This window comes from Peromyscus eremicus, chromosome X, assembly GCF_949786415.1.
Source record: "Peromyscus eremicus chromosome X, PerEre_H2_v1, whole genome shotgun sequence".
Lineage (NCBI taxonomy): Eukaryota > Metazoa > Chordata > Mammalia > Rodentia > Cricetidae > Peromyscus > Peromyscus eremicus.
The window spans coordinates 33,843,949-33,862,314 of record NC_081439.1 but is presented as its reverse complement, the minus strand read 5'-3'; the positions used below and the strand labels follow the sequence as shown (position 1 = coordinate 33,862,314).

The window sequence follows — 18,366 nt, the reverse complement described above, 5'->3', positions numbered from 1 at the left end:
TCTGGTTGTGTCTCTCTGTTTCTCATTTAGAGTTCAAGGTACACTATGCAGGACTATGTTTCTATTAAACTAACTTCCCACTTGCACACAAAGTTGAAATGTGTTAATTCCCAGAAGAGATTGCCTCAAACTCTACCAGCCCATGCGTCTTTCCATTTAGCTCACCACACACAGCTTATTGTTCTTCACAATCAAGTTTTATAAAATACTGAATAATTACATATACAAAAAGTTATGACAAACACCATGAAAACTGTTAGCCGGGGTAAGTTTTAAAATGTGATTCTAAATAGACTTAATCTGAAGGGCACTTGGAAGAGTTGGCGCAAATTTTGCTTTAAAAAGCTATTTTGAAATAACAGGTTCACCTAAAATTTCCAAAGACCTAACACATCACCTCTGAGGGTACATCACTGACAGAATCATCTCTGTATTATTGAAAAAGCAACACTTCACAGTTCTCCCTTGCAAATGCTTCCCTAACATACACGCACAATGAAGGCTAAGGTAAAACCAAGAGGAAAGGTAACCAAGGTCTCTAGCAACTGGATTTGCTGCCTGTGTTCCTCATTCCAAAGGAAGAGGAGACACCATCCTGCAGCGAGCACTTTATACCCAACTGGGCTTTTGCAGAGTCAGTCGGCACTTGATACCCCAAATCTCTGGGTTCTTTTTGCTGTCCATAGTTGGCCTCGCAATGGTGGTGAAATAGGCACAATTAATCTGCACGTGAGGAAGGGATTCTCTCAATAGCCGAAGGGTACCATCTGGCACGATTCCAAAAACTTGTAGTGTTTTTAGTGTGGGAATTCCTCTAAGTTCAAGTAGAGTTTCAGGTATTATATCATAGCACCGGCTAAGTGAGAGGTGTTGGAGGTAGTTGAGGTGAAAAAATTCTGGAAAGCAATCATTCTTTAGCAAGATACTGTCACTTAAGTCGAGGTGAACAAGGTTGGGGCACCGTTTAATTAAGGTACAAAGATCTGTTTTCTGGAAGTTCTTTCGGTAGCCACTGAGGTTGAGCTGGGTGATGGTTGCTGATAAATGTGCCACAGCCGCTTGCACATGCTTTTTAGTGAACTCAGAGCACCAGGAGAGATTCAGTTCAATCAGTCTGCAACAGCTGCTTAGCAGGGTCGCCACAGCGGATCGAGAAAATCCAGAACACCCACAAAGGTTTAGTCGCACCAGGTTTTCATTCTGTGTGAGAGTGTGGACAATGGGATCCGAAAGCTGTAGGCCTTCCAGGCTTAGATTCTGTAGCTTGGAGCACCCAGACAGAATCCCATGGAGGTTTGACACATTTATAACTGAGTTCGACAGGTCCATGTGCTGTATTCGAAAAGAGCTGACACTTTCACCCAATGGTTGCTCCATGAACGATCGTGGGCAACGGAAGGCGATCACTCCTTGAGAAAGCAAGCGGACAGTCACATCGGGGTGCAGAATTTCACCTGTGAGGTCGAGGGACTGCCAGAGGGACTCATCGAGTGAGAGGCGGTACCACCTCTTGCAGACTCCAGAGACTGTCAGCAGCTCAGGGAGACATAGACAGGAAAAGATTCCAAGGAGCAGCTCATCTGGAAGCAAGTTCCAGGAAACACCTGGAAAGTTCTCTTGATTGAGCTTAGGCCTACGGATGATCACAAAGTCTTTGTCGCGGCCCTTGATCTTTAACCATTTCCTTGGAGGGTTCTGGGGGTGGCCGAGGTTTGAGAGCAGTTCATGTGGAATGTTCTCACTGCCCACCTCCTCCTTCTCCAAGGCAGAGACACCCATACCTGATAGTAGTTCAAAAGTCTTGCCGGAATCACATCCCCACATGAAGCTGGTGGTGACTTTGCTACTTTGGTCCTGAATCTTCTGAAGGTGCTTCCTGTTCATTGTGTCCACGGATTCAGGGGGTTTGAATGTGTCCATTAATTGAAGATCTGCCTATCTCTCAGACTACCACTTCAGAGTGCGACGAAAAGCTACGAAAAGTGATGCCGGGGCCCCAACTGCCCGCGAACTACCAACGGTCCATCACCACAGTGCGCACGCGCAGACGCAGGAATTTGGCATCACGCTCTCCAGCAGCTGCCTTCTGATGCCCTGTCGCCTGCTGGGAATTGTAGTTCTGAGCCTGGCTCACAGTCCACCTAGGTTAACTCCTACTTCCTCCATTTTTCTGTTCTGAAACTATGCTCTTTTCACATCTATCGTTCTAAGATATGTCAATCAAGATGGATCTTCTAATAGATGTCAAGGTAAATGGTGATCTGGTAGAAAACTTAAGACACCACAGGAAACAGCTTTGTTCATGATCTGATTACTTTTCATTTGACTACTTTGGTTAAATAATTAAATTTGTAAAATAGAAAATACATAGTGATATTTTTCTGAAACGGCAGGTAAAAATATATGTATATAGATGATTACCATGTAGAGTAGGAAATGTGAAATCTTTAAGAACTGCTTGCTGATTTATAATGCTAAGAGTTGGTTAACATAACAAGAAAACCTCAAGTTTCTTTTCTAAACTAAGTAACAATAGGAAGACAAGAACAATCACAATAAACACAACAGCAAAAGAATATCCAAATCATCCATGGCATCAAGGAGGTAGGGCAGCAATCTGAGTACCAGTCCCACTACCTGGGTGGCCTGCTAAGGGATAAAATTAAGTGCATGTGCTACCACTGCCCGACTTCTTTGTTTACTTAAAATGGCTTGCTATTTCCTCTGACCTCCAGGAATGCTTTATTTATTAAAGCACAAATAAAATATCACCACATTTCAGCACAAATACAATATCACCACATTTCCCCTTTTTTATCCAATAAAAAATAAAAAGTTATAACTAATATAAGAAAAACTACATACAAAAATACAATAACTATATACAATATATACAAGCAATAAATACATCAACAATGTCCAGTCCATTAGCATTTGACAAATTCAGAGAAAATATTCCATTATCTATACTATTTTGGTGAGTCCAAATTGTACCTAATTCACTTTCTATCCTATCTTGTATTACCAACAGAAAACTATCTTATGATGTCTTTCAAACTTACACACTTAACATATCTTAGTGAGTTTCTTTTCTGAATTTCTTAACAAGGAAAACTATAACTACAACTATCTAATCTTCAACTCCCTCAGAGACCCAAGAAGGAAATAATATTACCTAGTAAAACAAGAATTGCAAACAAGCGACTTCCAAAAATAATGTGAGTTGTGACAGAAACAGCTAGCTTCCTGGAGAGTCACCCAAGGTTTCTCTGCACATTGGGGCATCATCTTCGGCCTACAGGCTTAGAACATCTGACAGACACATTTGTGAAGTAGGATGTATGCAAGGCCTATAGCTCGACTTTACATTTGGTGCGAGTATTCTATGTACCAGATAAACTTGAATTCTGCCAGTATTCTGTCATGATTCAGGATTTTAAATTCTGGTAACTGCTGGTATTTTTGGAATTCAGCTTCCCATTCTTCTTGGCTTGTGGGTGGCTTCATCTCTTTTATTAAATTCCAGTCTACCATTGAGAGGTTAGACTCCATTAGTTATTCCTTCAAGAATAACTGTTTCAGCTACTGTTCCACTGCACACCAGAAGCCATTGGTCCAGCCTGTTTAGCTGCCTTTGAAGAAAGGGGCACTGTACCTTTTCCAGATTGCAAAGACACTTCAGTGATGGTGCCATGTTGTCCTGGCCTCAGAGGATGCCTCTTGCCAAAGCTGCAACCACAGTTGTCTTGGCAAGGATTGATAGTCCTTTGTTTTGTGTCCTGTTTGTCCATTTTGGATAGCATACTGTCAGCAGTTGATGTGAGGGCACTTTGTTGCCCAGTGGCTAACTTTTGCCACAATGAAAGTTAACTCCATATGCAGTTTCTTCATTGCCCATATCTTCTCTGAAGTAGATTGGTGCTGCCAGGAGCAGACATGTCTCATAGTCATAAAAAAGAAAAAAAATATGTTATTAAAACATTTTAAATGCCATATTCTGTAGATCTCTGAAGGGTTTGAAGATGACCTGTCTAGCTAAAATATATCTCTGCTTGACCTTGAGGACATATGTAGTATGACTACAAGTTTGATTGTAATGTCTAACTACTAACTTTCATTTCTTTATATCCTAACAGTTGGTAATAATAACATTCAAGGATTAGAAAATTGCATTACATTGTTAAATGAACTGTATAGGTACAATACCTTGAACAAGATTAGAAATATACATACAGCATTTTATAACAAAGTTCAATCTCAAATTTGTATCAATACACATAATTTGTATACAATATACAAAAATCCAATCCAATGTAAAATATTTAAAACTAGTAGTTGCATTTTAAAAGTAGATTCAATAATCTACCTTTATATCTATATCATGTCTATATTCTCTCTTTTTTCTTTTCAGAGTAGATTCAATAATCTATCCTTTATTCTATCATTTCTATATCTTTTTTTAGAGCAGATTCAATAATCTACCTCTTATCTGATGTAGTGGGTAGCCATTCCAGCTTTGATCTGGAAGTTCCAACCCCCATTGAGACTTTGGCAACTGTCACGCCTACAAGGCGGGGCCAAGGGAGGCGCCTGGAGACCCGAGATCTGGATCGGCGCTCTAGGTTCTGGTTCCGGGACCCTGAATGGTGGAGGTGGGCTAAGCAGAGCTCCAGAGAACACCGCTGGAACACCTTCCCCAGACCCCGCGACCTACCTATCCCTTAATTTGAAAGTTATGCCATTAAATAAATCTCCTTTTAACTACGTGGAGTGGCCTTAATAATTTCACCAATAATCTATATCCTCTTTTTTCTTTTCTTTTTTTTCAAACAAGAATCTTAAATCTAATCTCCCTTGTTTAGCCTCTTTCCTGACCATTAACAATAACAAACTGTAACCAATCATCCTAAACAATGATAAATATCCCAAACCCATAAGACCATAAACAACCTGCCCCACCTCTTGGGAATGTGGGCATCATGTTCTTAAAATTACTTCCTTCTCACAGAGAAACCCTGTCTCGAAAAACCAAAAAAAAAAAAAAAATATTACTTCCTTCTGTTTGTAGGTAAAAGAATCTTTAGGGGATCCTGAAAAGAAAAATTTTGGGTTAATTGTCAAGTTCCAGGAGAGGTAACTATATCATTTGTTGTCCAGTCTCTGCATAATGTGAAAGTATAGGGCTTATCTCAAATCCTTGTTGGAGTAGTCAGTGAGGCTGGATCATCTCAGCTAGCCATCTAAAAATTGTCCTGAGCAGTTTGTAGTCCAAAGATGATCTGTGGGTGATGTTTGTCAGCTTAGTGGTATTATTACTGTCCATGTGGAATTGTTGTTGTGGGGCCCCATCATCTTTCTGGAGACTTCAGATTCACTGTTAGGCCTGGTCATGATTCCCTGCAGAAAACTGATAGAGACTCGAACACAAAAACGTGTATAGGCAGCTAAATGAAGTCTTTTTTTTCCAGAATTAGTTAGTACTCTATATGATCATTAATATCATAACAAAAGTTTAAGAGATATATATATATATTAATCTTATAAATTTTGATATAAAATTCATACCTTAAGAAAAGTTTAAAGAATCAAAGTAGAACCAATGAATTGAGATTAGTGGCAATAGAATAATCACTTAATTTTGTTTTCTTCTGTCCCATATTAGATGGCTCTTCTGACACTATACAGAGATTTTCCATTTTCCTTTTAATAAGCATGCTTGGGTTTAGAGAATGAGAGAGCCATTCTCCAACTCCAAAGCCAGCTTTAATTTTTAATTGAACTGGGACTACAAAAAGACCATTTGTGTTAAGTGTCTGTAAAGAAGAGCAGAAACAAACATTTAGGATGACTTATGAAATTTTATATGTGATATACCAATAGGCCTATTAACTCTTTTTCTTGAAACATTTATTTTCTGTATGATTTGTCCCTTTTCTTCAGATGTCTCATTTATCCAGTGTTCTTCAGGTTCCTTAGCCTTCATTCTCCTGAAAGATAAAAACAAAAACCCTTCCCCAAGCCTAACTATGGGGAGGTTCCCTTTTGGCAAGTTATATCTGATTAAATGAAAAGGCATGTGTTAATGGTATAAGTTAGTTTTAAATTGAATGGTCATGTTGGTTGATGAACTATTACCTCTTCTAATTAGGAGGTCTCTCTTGTTCAAATCAATCCTTTATCAATTTTGATGGTATACACAGCTTATCTTCTCCTGTAGAAACAAAAGCAAAACCTTGTCCCCAACGTAACACATATCCTGGTTTCCATTCTGACATCAGCACATCCTTAAAGTATATAGGCTGACTTAATTCTATAGTTTTTTTCTATTATCCAATGTCTCTCTGCAGCTGTTGTTCCTTTCTCATTAGCATTGAGAAAATTCAAAGTTAATATAGGACATTATGTAATCTATTTGTGGATGTTTTTGTTACCCCTTTCTATGACTGCTTGGCCTGTAGGATTATGTGGTATACCTGTAATATACTTTATATTGTAATAAGCAAAAAATGTTTCATTTTTACAGAGACATATGATGGAGCATTGTCAGTTTTAATTTGTACAGGTATACCCATGATGGCCATAACTTCTAGCAAATGAGTGATTACAGAATCAGCTTTTTCAGAACTCAAAGCAGTTGCCCATTAATATCCTGAATAAGTATCAATGGTGTGGTGTACATATTTCAACTTTCCAAATTCTGCAAAGTGAAACACATCCATCTGCCAGATTTCATTCCTCTGATTACCCTTTGGGTTACATTCTGCTGGCAGTGGAGTCTGATTATAAAAAGAACAAGTAGGACATTTCCTTACAATTTCCTTGGCTTATTGCCAGGTAATGGAAAAATCCTTTTTTAAACCTTTACTATTGACATGATGTTTTTATGAAATTCTGAGGCCTCCAGCACATTTCCTATCAATAGTTTATCAATCTCATCATTACCTTGTGCTAGAGGGCCTGGCAGACCCATATGGGATCAGATCTGAGTTATGTATAAAGGATGCTTCCTATTCCTGATTATATCTTGTAACTGAATAAATAACAAAGTTAATTCTGAATCATCAGGGATAAATTCTGCTGTCTCAATATGTAATACTACCCTTTCAGCATACTGAGAGTCAGTAACTATGTTGAGAGGTTCAGAAAAATCCATTAATAGCAACAGAATAGCATACAATTCTGATTTTTGAAATGGATTATAAGGACTTTGAACCACTTACTTAAATTTTCTGACTTGTAACCTACCTTTCCTTGTTTGTTTGCATCTGTATAAAATGTACAGACTCCAGATAGAACAATTTGAGGCAGAATCCAATAAGCTCTCTTTATAATTTGAATTCTATCACTTTTGGGATATTTGCTGTTAATCTCTCCAAAAAAATTACTACAAGCTCTTTGCCAAGGTTCACTTCCTGGCCATAATTTGTCAATTTCATCCTTAGTTAAAGGTACTACAATTTTTGTTGGGTCTATTCCTGCTAATTGACAAAGTCTCAATTTTCCTTTTAAAATCAAGTCAGATATCTTTTCTACATAAGTTTTTAATTTTTTACTCGGTTTATTTGGTAGAAATATCAATTCCAATATAATATCTTCCCTCTGCATTAAAATTCCTGTAGGAGAATGCTTAGAGGTTAAAATAAGCAAAATGCAATCAAGCTTTGGATCCACATGATCCACATGTCCTTCCTGTACTTTCTTTTCCACCAAGCCCAATTCTCTCTCAGCTTCAGCTGATAATTCTCTTGGGCTATTTAAGTCCTTGTCACCTTCTAAGGTTTTGAACAGATTACTCAGTTCATCACTTTTTAACCCAACAACTGTTCATAGATGGGAAATCCTACTGAATAATCTTTGAAATTCATTAAGAGTCTGTAATTGATCTCTCCTAATTTGCACCTTTTGGGTCTAATGTTTTGTAGAACATTTTATACCATAAATAATTAATAGAATCTCCTCTTTGTATCTTTTCAGGAGTAATCTGTAATCCACAACAAGGCAAAATTTTCTTTACTTCTTCTAACATTCTTTCTTAAGTATCTGCATTTGAATCAGCCAGTAAAATATTGTCCATGTAATGATAAATTACAGATTTAGAAAACTGTTTACATATTACTTCTAATGGCTGTTGTACAAAATATTGGCACAGGGTTGGGCGATTTAACATTCTCTGTAGGAGAACCTTCCATTGCTATTTCTTGACCAGCTGAGAATTATTATAAGTAGGCACTGTGAAGGCAAATCTTTCTCTGTCTTTTTCTTGTAAGGGTATTGAAAAGAAAGTCTTTTAAATTGATAACTATAAGAGGCCATCCTTTAGTTAACAGAGTAGGCAAAGGAATTTCAGATTGTAGAGAGCCCCTTGGCTGAATTACTTTGTTAATTGCTCTTAGGTCTGTTACCATTAAATTTCTTTTTAATAACAAATACAGGAGCCAGGAAGCGGTGGTGCACACCTTTAATCCCAGCACTTGGGAGGCAGAGACAGGTGAATTTCTGTAATTTCGAGGCCAGCCTGGTATACAGAGTGAGTTCCAGGATAGGCTCCAAAGCTACACAGAGAAACCCTGTCCTAAAAAACTAAAAAAAAAAAAAATACAGGAGAATTCCAAATGTTGGTTGATTCTTCAATATGCTGAGCATTTAACTGCTCTTGTACCAGCTCCTCCAAGGCCTGCAGTTTCTCTGTTGCTAAAGGCCATTGATGAGCCCATACATGCTCATCTATTAACCATTCTACAGTTAGAGCTGTTGGTATCTTTGATAGATCAGAAGTTACTGTGCCCTGTTCTTGTACAATCTGGATGGCTGGTGACTGCTCTTTATAGTAATACCTCCTAATAGTTCTCTCAGAAACATTTTAAACTTTGTTATGATATGAATGGTCATACAGAGTACTAACTAATTCTAGAAAAAAGGCTTCAATTAGCTGCATATATATGTCTTTGTGTTCGAGTCTCTTATCAGTTTTCTGTAGGAAATCACGGCCAGGCCTAACATCAACTGATGTCTCCAGGAAGAAGATGGGGCCCCACAACAACAACAATTCCACGTGGACAATAATAATATCACTAAGCTGACAAACATCATCTACAGATCAGCTTTAGACTACGAAGTGCTCAGAGCAATTTTGAGAGGGCTAGCTGAGATGATCCAGTCTCAAAGATTACTTGAATAAGGACTTGAGATAAACCCTGAACTTTGGCATTATACACAGACTGGATAACGAAGGACATAGTTACCTTTCCTAGAATTTGACAATTAACCTAAATTTTTTTCTTTTCAGGATAAAGATACCTTCGCCCATACCCAGCAGGAAGCAATTTTAAGAATACGACGCCCACATTCCCAAAGAGGTGGTGTGGGGCGGGTGGTTTTTTGGTCTTTTAATGAGTTTTGAGTCTGGGATAATTTTCATTGATTAGGGGGGTTAGTTACAAGTTGTTGTCAAGGGTTAGGAAAAGGGCTAAGCAAAGGAGATTAGATTTAAGGTTCTTGTTTAAAAAAATAAAAAGAAAAGAGAAAGAAAAAGACAATTACTAGTTTTAAATACATTACATTGGATTGGATTGTTTTATATTATATACAAATTATATATATTGAAATTGATATTGTTAGAAAATGCTATATGTATATTTCTAATTGTATTTATACCATTCATTTAACAATGTAATGCAATTTTCTGATCCTTGAATGTTATTATTACCAACTATTAGGATATAAAGAAATGAAAGTTAGTAGTTAGACATTATAATAGAACTTGTAGTCATATTAGGTATGTTTTCAAGATTGAGCAGATATATTTTAGATAGACAGGTCATCTTCAAACCCTTCAGAGATCTACAGAATATGGCATTTAAAATGTTTTAATAACTTAGAAAATTTTTCTTTTTTGTTATGACTATGAGACATGTTGGCTCCTGGCAGTACCAATCTACTTCAGAGAAAATATGGGCATTGAAGAAACTGCATATGGAGTTAACTTTCATCATGGCAGAAGTTAGCCACTGGATAACAAAGTATCCTTGAATCAACTGCTGACAACAGGACAAAAATGGACAGACAGAACACGAAACAAAGGACTACTGATTCTTGCCAAAACAAGTGTGGTTATGGCTTTATCAAAAGGCATCTTCTAAGGCCAGGACAATATGGCACCATCCCTGAAGTGGCCTTTGCAATCCGGGAAAGGTACAGTGTCCTTTTCTTCAAAGGCAGGTTAACAGGCAGTGGGCTGATGGCTTCTGATGTGCAGTGGAACAGCAGCCAAAACAGTTATTCTTGAAGAGTAACTAAGCTTACACCTCTCAATAGTAGACTGGCATTTAATAGAGGGATATGGAGAAGAACGGGATGCTGAGATGAAGCCACATATACACAGCCAAGAAGAATGGACAGCTGAATTAAAAAACCATCAACAATTTCCAGAATTTAAAATCCTGAATCATGACATGACACTAGTGGAATTCAGGTATTTCTGGTACATGTACTGCTTTCACCCAATGTGAGGTCGAACTATTGACCTTGTGCACATCCTACTTCACAAATGAGTCTGTCAGATATGCTAAGCCTATAGGCTGAAGATGATGCCCCAACACTGTGGAGAAACCTCAGGTGACTGTCCAGGCAGCTGGCTTTTTCTGTCAACTCACATTTTTTTGGAAGCTGCTTGCATGCACTTCCTGTTTTTATTTTTTATTAGGTAATATTATTTCCTTCTTGGGTCTCTGAGATTAATTAGTTATAGTTGAAGATTAGTTAGTTATAGTTGAAGATTAGTTAGGATAGAAAGTTAATTAGGTACATTTTGGACTTACCAAAATAGGATAGATAATGGAATTATTTTCTCTGAATTTGTCAAATACAAATGGACTAGACATTGTTTAGGTATTTATTACTTGTATATATTGTATATAGTTATTGTACTTTTGTATATAGTTTTTCTTATGTTAGTTATAACCTTTTTCCTTTTTTCCTTTTATTAAAATAGAAAAGGGGAAATATGCTGATATTTTATTTGTACAGAAATGTGATTTTATTTGTATGTTAATAAAAAAATTGCCTGGGCTCAGAGCTAATAGCAAGCCATAGCAGAGCCAGGCGTTGGTGGCACACGCCTTTAATCCCAGCTCTTGGGAGGCAGAGCTAGGTGGATCTCTGTGTGTTCAAGGATACAGCCAGCATGGAGACACAGGCCTTTAATCTCATCACCAACCATAGAAGACCTGGCGGTCTGTACAGACAGGCAGTGATAAGGCGGTCATGTGGTTGGGTTTACAACCAATGAGAAGGCAGAACAAAAAGTCTATATAAAGACAAACACACAGGAAGTAGGTCTCTTGGCTGAAGGGGATAGCTGGCAGCACTGAGGGGTAAGGCTCTTAGCTCTGACCTCTTGGGCTTTCATCTTTCCATTGGCTCTGTGTTTCTTATTTAATAAGATGGTTACTTCTACACTTGAATCTGATGAGGAAAACGGGAGGACCTCCTTTGTCGGAAGGGCACATTTGAAGACCACTTGGGTAGAAGGAGATGAGACCCCCTTGGTGAAAAAAAAATAGACAGTGGATAGGAGTCCTCTTGGTCCAAATAGGAAGAGCCAAGGCCCTGTTACATAGAGTTAGTAAGCCAACTCCCACATGTGCATGCAGGGAAGGTCTGAGAGCCCTCTGAATATTGAAGAATTACAGCCCTCTTATCAGAGCAGACAGGTCTGAGGTACATTTTTTTTTCAGAAGAGGAATGATGTATACTTGGGCAGAGGGGATAATCTCAAACCCCCTTCAGTAAAGGAGGATACCCCTGGACTTCTTTGGGTAGATTGGGCATCTCCAATTTCTATGTGGGTAGAAGAGAAATTTCTGATGCCTCTTTGGGGAGAAGTGGTAGATTAAGGGTCGTCTAAGGTACAAGGAGAAGGTACAAACTCTCCTAGGACTGATTTGAATAGTTTCAGCTTGTTTTGGTCATATGTGTGAGGCCCTGTTGGGCAGAAGGTGAATGCCCAGAATACCTTGGGAAGTATAGGAAGATCTAGGCACTCTTTCATCAGTTTCCAACTCAAATTTGGTGTTCAACGCACGTATCTTCTGAATGTCCATGGTAGACATGACAGCAGTTTTAGAATTCTCCTAAGGAACAGTATGGCAGTCTTTGGCTCTGTCCTCCTCAAGTGTATCTTCATCTATATAGTTCTCAGCGTGCAGGACAGGATTCCTTCATTTTGGGTGACCAGAATGAAGGTAGTAGCCTGAATTACCCTCACCTCACTACTCTCGTGTTCTTGCAACTTTGGTCCATAATGTTCTGAATTCTCTTTGGTCAGAAGAGTACTTTCCATGCCATCTATGTTAGAGGTTGTAGGTCTGAAATCTATTAGGCATATGGTGGAATATATGAGATTAGTTTGATCACACAGGCTACGTATGAAGCCTTCTTTATTAGAGCTAAGTGTCTGAATCTCCCCAGATATGAGGGAAGGACTGAAGCACCTTTGGGCAGAAGGAAAAGGTCTGACATACTGTTAATCAAAGAGGCAAAGTAGCAGACCCCTTGGATGAAAGAGCAAGCATTGAAACACTCTGATCATGAGTGAAACTTCTGAGATATTTTGTCAGAGGGATATGGTCTTTGCCTACATTCAGCAAAATAGGAAAGCCCATTTTCCCTTGGGCAGAAACTGAAAACTTTGTGGAGCAGAAGAATGTCCCAGGACTGCTTATCAGCCTCCAACTCTTCACTGTTTAGAATATCTATATCTTGTGTGGTCTATGTGGGAAGCAAGGCAACAATCTGTGGATTCTTCCACTAGGTTGAATGGTTATCCTTAATTTGATCCCTTCTTCAAAGCTGTGTTCACCATCCAGGCATGGACAGGAAAGATGTAGCCATTTCATTTCTAGTGCCCGTATTAAAGAGAAATGGCCTGGGTTTCAAAATCTACTTGCTAATTTGGGGCTCAGGAACTGTAAACTACAGTGGACCAATATGGTGATATTTTATTTGTACTGAAATGTGATTTTATTTGTATGTTAGTAAATAAAGTTGCCTGGGGGTCAGAGCTAATAGCAAGCCATAGCAGAAGTCTGGCAGTGGTAGCACACGCCCTTAACCCCAATCACATGACAGGCAGATCTCTGTGTGTTCAAGGACACCACCAGCATGGAGACACATGCCTTTAATCTCAATACCAACCATAGAAGACCTGGAGGTCTATACAGATGGGCAGTGACAAGGAGGTCATGTGGTTGGGTTTACAACCAATGAGAAGGCAGAAAAGGAAGTCAATAAAAAGGACAAACACACAGGAAGTAGGTCTCTTGAGGAGAGGTAGGACACCAGTGGCAGTGAAGGGTAAGGTTTTTAATCTCAGCTCTGAGCTATTGCTCTGACTTCTTGGCTTTTAACTCTGTATTTGGCTCTGTGTTTCTTATTTAACAAGACGGTTACATCTACAGACCAAAGTCACCTTGGTCTCACAATCCCTTGATCAGAGTAGAAAGTACTGTGGCTCCTTTGTCTGAAGAGGTAGGTAGGAGGTCTAATTGGGTAGAAAGGGAAGGTTTGAAAAGCCCTTGGTCAGATGAGGTAATTCTGAGGCTTGTTTCTTCATAGGGGCAATATCTTAGACTATAAGTGTGAGGTAGAAGTCTGGAAACAATCCCAAACAGGTGTGAATATTGGAGGCTTCTATGATCAATGAAACAAGATCTATTGTCCCTTTATACAGAGCTGGTAAGCCCGAGGCCCACTTGGGCAAAAGAGGAAGGTTTCAGGCTGATTTGGGTATTAGGTTTACTGGCCACTTAGAGGGAGAAAGACCAAGTTCTCTGTGAATGGAAGTGCAATGTCTGAGGCTTACATGGGCAGAGGTAGAGGGTTTAAATCCCCCTTTAATAAAGAAACAAAGTTGCAGACCTCTTGGCCATAGTACATCTGTTTGAGAATCAAGGGAACAAAAGGAATAGTTCTGATACCCCTTTTAGAAAAGGTGGTGGATTTGGGATATTTTTAAGCAAAAGTGGAAGGTCTAAGTCCTCATTTAACACAAAAAAAATCTGAGTCCTCCTTGGTCAGAGAGGGTAATTTTTGAGGACTATTTTGGTTGGATGTGGAAGGTCTGAGGATTTAGACAGGTTAAGGTGGTCTCAGGCTTCTTAGTCAGATAGATTACATATCAGACTCCCTTAGAGAGAACACATCTGATGTCTAATTGTACAGAAATGATTGTCAAAGCAATAATATTTAGGTATGGAAGACTGAAGCAGAGTTGGAGAAATTATCAAGTTCCCAGACCACTGAGGGCTGAAGGTGAGTGTCTCAGTCTACTTTGTGGTGTGGAGAGAGGTCCTGAACATTCCTAATCAGTTTCCAAAACTTCATCACAGGTTAGACCACTCTCATATTCAGGCACACTGTGGCAGGCTTGGCACCAATCTGAACATTGTTCAGTAGTTTGGATGGCAGTCTCAGGCTCTGTGTCCTCTTGAAGCATATGATCACTTACACAGGCATATGCATGAAGGATGGAGCTTCTTTATGTTGGTGGCTATTATGAAGGCAGATGACCTAAATTTTGGGCTCTTCACCTCAGAGAAGAGTTGTCTGAGGTTCCTTTTTTTAACTACGGTATTTTCCTAATGGCCTCAGTCAGAGGGAAAAGTTCTAAAGCCCTCCAATAATGAGATAAATCTGAGGTCCACATGGACAAAAGGGGATGCCCTCAGATCCTTTTGATCATAGGGGCAAGTCTCAGTTTCATTTGGGCAAAAGGCAAATTCAAGATCTTTTTACAGATATGGAATGTCTGGAGTATTGTCTATAAGAGGTTAAACCCCAAAGCCCACTTTTGACCAAGGGGAAATTCTGATGTCCTTTCATCAATATGGGAAGGTGTTTCCCCAAGAAGAGTGACAATTTGGGAAGTTTCATAGGGGAGATATCAGAGGTCATCCTGAGCAAAGGTGAATTCTTGAATTGCCTTGTTTAGAGGGGAAGTGCCTGGCCACATTTGACCAAATAGCAAGATTCAGTTACTCCATTGTGTAGAAAGAAGGTAAAAACCCAGCTTACCTTGGGTAGCGGAAGAATGGTATGGCTCTGCCTCATTAGTGTCCAACAGTTTTCCCTAGTTCCTACTATCCACGCATTACACGGACTGTTGGAGAGTGCAAACAGCAATCAGAATACTTTCCAACAGGGTGAGTGGTTGGTTGTCCATCTCAAGGTTGTGTTTAGGTATGGAGGTCTATGAATGAAAGTTGAGAACACCGCATTTTTGATGACCAGCTTTTAGGCAGATAGCTTAAATGCTAGTTTCAGTTTTCTTACTTCTGTCCTCCAATGTAAAGGATGAATGTATGTGGTCTCATTGGTTGCAAATGCGTTTGTCTGGCTATATTGGTAAGAGGGATTAGCTCTAAGGCATCTTAGTTAACAGGGTAGATGTGAGGCCCTACTGGCAAAAGTACAAGTTGAAACTTCCTTGGACAGAGGGGGAAAGTGCCATAAACCCTTTGGCTGAAGATGACTGTCCCTGCTACCATATTCAGTGAAGGAAGTTCCCAGAACTGCTCTTCAACGTCTAAGGTATCTTCAGTTTACAGAGTTTCCATATCTTGTATTAAACCTAGGTGATATCAATCAGCAACCTGAACAGTCTTCCAACAGCATAGGTGACTGTCTCTAGCTAGGTTTCCTCTGTTGGTTTGTCTTCCTATGTCCAACTATGGGCAGAAATGATTTCTAGTGACTGAATTGAAGAGTATGGAATGTAATCCAGTCTGTATTGCTACTCTTAGGACCAGAGGCCTCAAAGTCGTGTGAAATCATGCTCTATTGATCAGATGGGTGAAGTGCATCTGAAATGGCCTCTTCACTATCAGGGAGAGAGGGGGAAGGGAGAGAGAGACAGAGACAGAGAGAGAAGGGGAGGAGGGAAGGAGGAGGGAGGGGAGAAAGTTCCTTGTAGGTTGTGAGCTCTAACTTCTCCTAAATGTCTATATATAGCTTGTGCCTGCATTTCCTTGCATGAGGAGTACCTAGGCATGGAATGGAGTATTGGCACATGAGTATGCCATGGGAACAAAGCTCTGCTGAAACCCTGAATGAAGGATTTCAAGACTTGCATTGCAATCTTCCCAAGTCTGTCAGGTCTCCGACTGTAAAGTGGACATAATAGAATAAAGTTTACAGGTTTATTTTAGAAAATTTAATTAAATTTTCATTTGTAAGTGGTTATAAATTGGTGATAGTTTCTGGGATAGGGATGGAGACATGAGTCCAATTCCCAAACATAATGGGTTTCTGGCAGCTCCAAAGATTACCTGCCCAAACCCTATCATCTATTATAATGACTGTAACCTCTCTATATCTCTATTCTGGTAAAACATGTGACAGCAGTGATGAAAATGATGAACTGGAAAGAGGGGAGACTGATACTGAGGAAACAGCCAGGAGAAAAAGGGGATGGCACCAAGAGGAGTTGGGAATGTCTGGTGGAGTTACTAGAAGTTGTTCAATGAAGGAATGTGCATTATTCACAGATTTTTCTCAGACTTCCACAAAGTCACCAAGTGCCATGGGGACCAAGAGGTTGACTGGATATGTTAGGGGTAGTGTAAACCTCTCCCACCAGAGATGAGAGTAGCCTTTCCTTAAGGATAACAAACAATGCCTGGTAGCTTAGGAGTGCCAGTATAAACTCCTGCCCTGGTTTACCCCCTATTATGGCGCAAATCTTCGTGTAGCTGTATCAGGTCATAGCCAGTGTGCCTCAGATATTAGGCACTACTCTTCCTTGCTGTAAAATAATATAAAGATAATTGACTGACAAAGTCGGTATGCTAATAGTGACCACATTTGGATCACCTCACTCCACATGATTGCTCAGGGAACCCAATGACTGTGGCCACCATGGAATTTTCTGTCATATTTTTCAGTCACTTAAACTGACCATTAGTAGAGCTCTTCAAATCCCCATGTACCCCCATAAAAATGATGAGGACATTTGTGTGTGTGTGTGTGTGTGTGTGTGTGTGTGTGTGTGTGTGTGTGTAACTCACTTGTTCAACTGCTACCTCTACTGACCTTATCCCTTGTCCTTGGAGGCCAGGTCTGTGAGAAAAACCTGGAGTCAGGTAACTTGTGGACTTCCTTTGATAATGCCAGGACTACAGTGGGAAGGGACTAGGTAAGGTAGGTTTGCAGATATGGTGCTGGTGTCCTAGGGGAAGACATGAGGACTGTGGTCTCCCTGATTTGTCTAAGTGCTTGTTTGCCTACTTGAATTGCATCATAGTGTCTTTCTTTGCCTATGTGTTGTGCTGCATTTATGAGTAGTCTGGTGGCTACAGAGGAAATAGAAAAAAGTCACAGAAGGACTTGAAATCCTTTGGAGATAGAAAAAAATATATCCTGAGGGGTCATCAGTGGGTGAGGTGGGGTGTTTGATGAGGAGAGTGGAGAGACTGAGAAAGACAGTGAGATCTCAATGCCTAGCAATCACAAGGAGATATTTGGGGGCAATACCCATGCCCATAGCCAGCCTAAAACATAGAAGTAACAGCAAGGCTGAGGTGTTTTTTTTCTTGGATAGTTTCTTGTTTCCAGATTAGGATCCAATAAAACGTGTTATTTCAGCAGATGTTGGGTGGGGATGCTAACAGTCTAGTCATGACCCTAGCCATAGAAAATAGCCAATGGGTTGCATTCAAATATACTGGCAGGCCATGGACTATGAACAAAATGACCTAAGGATTTCAGCAAAGGATGTCATCTCTTCTGGGTCTCTGGAATCTGGCCTCAGAAAATGGAAGCCTCAGAAGATGTATTTCCCTGTTTCTACCCTGGAGACTTCTGCTATGTTTGAAGTCATTTCTGGACTTAGGACCAGATTGCAGAGGGTCTTTTTATTCCCTATGGCGGCCTCCCATCTTTATCTATAATCCATGATCTCTAGAACTTTGGTCTTGGCATGGCTCCAGAGTCCAGCGCAACCACGGAAGGCCTGACTGTTCTGTGCATTACTTTTGACCCTAGAGTCAAGATAACAGCTGAAGGTCCTGCACCAATGTCCAAACAAGAATGAGCAATGAGAGAACCTGGGTCTAGACCATGAGCCCGTTGTCTATGGTTCTTTCATCTCTTCCAGTTAGGAATGGTGTTCCTTTAGCATCCATATATGTATGGTCCTGGTGCCTTTTGGGGTCACCATTCTTGTTCTTGGAGTGACATATTCCAGTGTTGATGAGGACATTATTGAGTCCTGTGGCACCCACTTCTGGCAGAGATGATCAGTAACCAAGGCTCTTCAGTTAGGGTTTAAGGGTGTTGGTAACTTCCCAGGGATCCCTTTTTGTCTTTCTA

At 39.8% G+C, this 18,366-nt stretch overlaps 1 protein-coding gene across 1 annotated transcript; it reads right to left on the bottom strand.

The window, feature by feature from the left end:
• Positions 1 to 265: 265 nt before the first annotated feature.
• Positions 266 to 2,017, bottom strand: LOC131899563 (S-phase kinase-associated protein 2-like). Its single transcript, XM_059251057.1, has one exon. It carries the CDS (start codon positions 1,918 to 1,920, stop codon positions 610 to 612), a length of 1,311 nt encoding a protein of 436 aa, XP_059107040.1. The 5' UTR covers positions 1,921 to 2,017; the 3' UTR covers positions 266 to 609.
• Positions 2,018 to 18,366: the final 16,349 nt, after the last annotated feature.